This window comes from Carcharodon carcharias, unplaced genomic scaffold (genome assembly GCF_017639515.1).
Source record: "Carcharodon carcharias isolate sCarCar2 unplaced genomic scaffold, sCarCar2.pri scaffold_953_ctg1, whole genome shotgun sequence".
In the NCBI taxonomy this organism is placed as follows: Eukaryota; Metazoa; Chordata; class Chondrichthyes; order Lamniformes; family Lamnidae; genus Carcharodon; species Carcharodon carcharias.
This window is the reverse complement of record NW_024471175.1, coordinates 8,509-10,702: the sequence shown is the minus strand read 5'-3', so window position 1 is coordinate 10,702 and position 2,194 is coordinate 8,509. Positions and strand designations below refer to the sequence as shown.

Below are 2,194 nucleotides of genomic sequence, written 5' to 3'. Positions count from 1 at the left end.
ATCGGAGCGGGCGGGGGTTTGTTGGGGGGGGGGTGTAGTGGGGGTGTTGGGTTAGGGGAGGTTGGGTTGGGTGGAGGGGGGGAGGGGGGAAAAGGGGGAAGTCCCTGCCTCGTCTGCCAACCCCACCCACAGCCTTGACCGGACGTGGGTCTCTGGGTCTTTCCAACCTTGTGTGGGGGGGTGGGGGGTGGGGGGAGCCTAAACAGAGTGAGGCGGGCGGGGGTAGGGGGTAGGTGGGGGGGAAGGGGTAGCACCATGTCTTGGCCTCGTCCCCGGAGCAGGGAGAGGTGGATGGGGGGGAGGGGAAGGGGGAGTGGCGCCGGGAGTGGGAGATGGGGAGACGGGGGGTGGGGGGGGGAGTCAGTGATGTCAGTGGGGGTTGGGGAGTGGAGGAAAGAGTCGGGAGGTACAGAGATTCCCCCCCTCCAACAACAAATCGGCCCCGTTACTGCAGCTCCCGGACCAACACTGTCACATCCACCCCCGCACCACTCCCCAGCCCTCCCCCCACCCCCATCCCACACACCCACCCAGCCGCGCCACACCCACTACCCCAGCCTCCACCTCCCTCCCCCACATCGCAGCCTGTCCACCCCCCCCAGGCGTCGTCAGCGCTCAAGGAACAAGATCCTTGCAACGAATTCGCTGTCGGACCCCATTGTTCCTGCGATAGCGCCGAGGCCATCCAAACTGAGTCCGACAGAGGTCCGCTGTGGGGGCAGAGAGAAAGAGTAAGACACGGTTAGATACGGAGTAAATACCCCCCCCCTCTACACCCTCCCCCATCAAACACTCCCAGGACAGGTACAGCACGGGGTTAGATACAGAGTAAATCTCCCTCTACACCATCCCCATCAAACACTCCCAGGACAGGTACAGCACGGGGTTAGATACAGAGTAAATCTCCCTCTACACTGTCCCCATCAAACACTCCCAGGACAGGTACAGCACGGGGTTAGATACAGAGTAAAGTTCCCTCTACACCGTCCCCATCAAACACTCCCAGGACAGGTACAGCACGGGGTTAGATACAGAGTAAAGTGACAGATGGGGCGAGCAGTCTTACCTTTAATCTTCTCTTCCTCCTGGCAGACCGTCCGCATGCAGATCTCCTTGTTGACCACGTACATCCTCCGCAGACTGAGGAGGGTAACAGGGGTGACAGGTTGACAAACATCCGTTCTTACGGAGCCTAGCCAGGGAGGGAGGGGTGGGTAGGAGGGGGCAAGGCTGCCTCGGTAGAGCAGAGAGCTCCCCCCTCCCTCCGGCCCCTCTCCCACTCCCGGCGTCGCCCGTTAACCACGCTACCCCACCACCCCCTGCCCCGAGCACCACCTCCCTTACCTGTAGAAACACAGACTGTGGACGCACTGCTTCAGTGGATGGTGGACCGAATACAGGCGGGTACACGGGTACCGTTCCTCCCGGCACTCTGTAACAGGGAGGGGCGAGAGGGTCACACAATCCTTCCCGCTCAGCAACAGGCCACTCAGCCCCATTCCCGTGTCTACCAGCGGCCCCACCCGGTGAGGCATTCTCCTCATGCCATTTACCCCCCCCAACAAACCCCACCCCCCCACCGACCGACCTTCTCACCCACTCCACACACATTCCTCCTTCTCCGATAACAATCTAGTTCCCCCTCGATTGAACCTGCCCCACACCCTCGGGCAGCTCATTCCAGACTCCGAGTGCATCTTCTGGATGGGAGGGGGTCGTGGGTTTGGGCGGCGCTGTCGAAGGAGCCTTGGCGAGTTGCTGCAGTGCATCTTGTAGATGGTACACACGCTGCTGCCCCTGTGCGTCGGTGGGTGGAGGGAGTGAATGTTTGTGGATGGGGTGCCGATCGAGCTGGGGGGAGTGGGCTGCTTTGTCCTGGACGGTGTCGAGCTTCTCGAGTGTTGTGGGAGCTGCAACTCATCCAGGTAAGTGGGGAGTGTCCCATCCACACTCCTGACTTGTGCCTTGTAGATGGTGGACAGGCTTTTGGTGGGGGGGGATCAGGAGGTGAGTTACTCTCCGCAGGATTCCCAGCCTCTGACCTGCTCTTGTAGCCACAGTATTTATCTGTCTGGGTCCCAGTTCAGTTTCTGGTCAATGGTAACCTCCAGGATGTTGATAGTCGTGGGGATTCAGTGATGGTGATGCCATTGAACATCAAGGGGGCGATGGTTGGATTCTCTCTTGTTGGAGA

General features: G+C 60.4%; 1 protein-coding gene across 1 annotated transcript; it reads right to left on the bottom strand.

The window, feature by feature from the left end:
* Positions 1-552: 552 nt before the first annotated feature.
* Positions 553-1,535, bottom strand: LOC121275224 (microfibrillar-associated protein 2-like). Its single transcript, XM_041182647.1, has 3 exons — positions 1,345-1,535; positions 1,067-1,140; positions 553-710 (listed from the first exon to the last, which is right to left on the bottom strand). The coding sequence occupies exons 1-3, from the start codon at positions 1,533-1,535 to the stop codon at positions 616-618; spliced, it is 360 nt and encodes a 119-aa protein (XP_041038581.1). The 3' UTR covers positions 553-615.
* Positions 1,536-2,194: the final 659 nt, after the last annotated feature.

Excerpts from the sequence above, each read along its gene's own strand:
- LOC121275224 (XM_041182647.1), bottom strand. The coding sequence starts at position 1,535 with ATGCCTCACCGGGTGGGGCCGCTGGTAGACACGGGAATGGGGCTGAGT. Across the intron at positions 1,141-1,344 it reads CACAGTCTGTGTTTCTACAG|TCTGCGGAGGATGTACGTGG; the intron begins GTAAGGGAGGTG and ends TACCCTCCTCAG. Across the intron at positions 711-1,066 it reads GGAGGAAGAGAAGATTAAAG|CGGACCTCTGTCGGACTCAG; the intron begins GTAAGACTGCTC and ends CTGCCCCCACAG.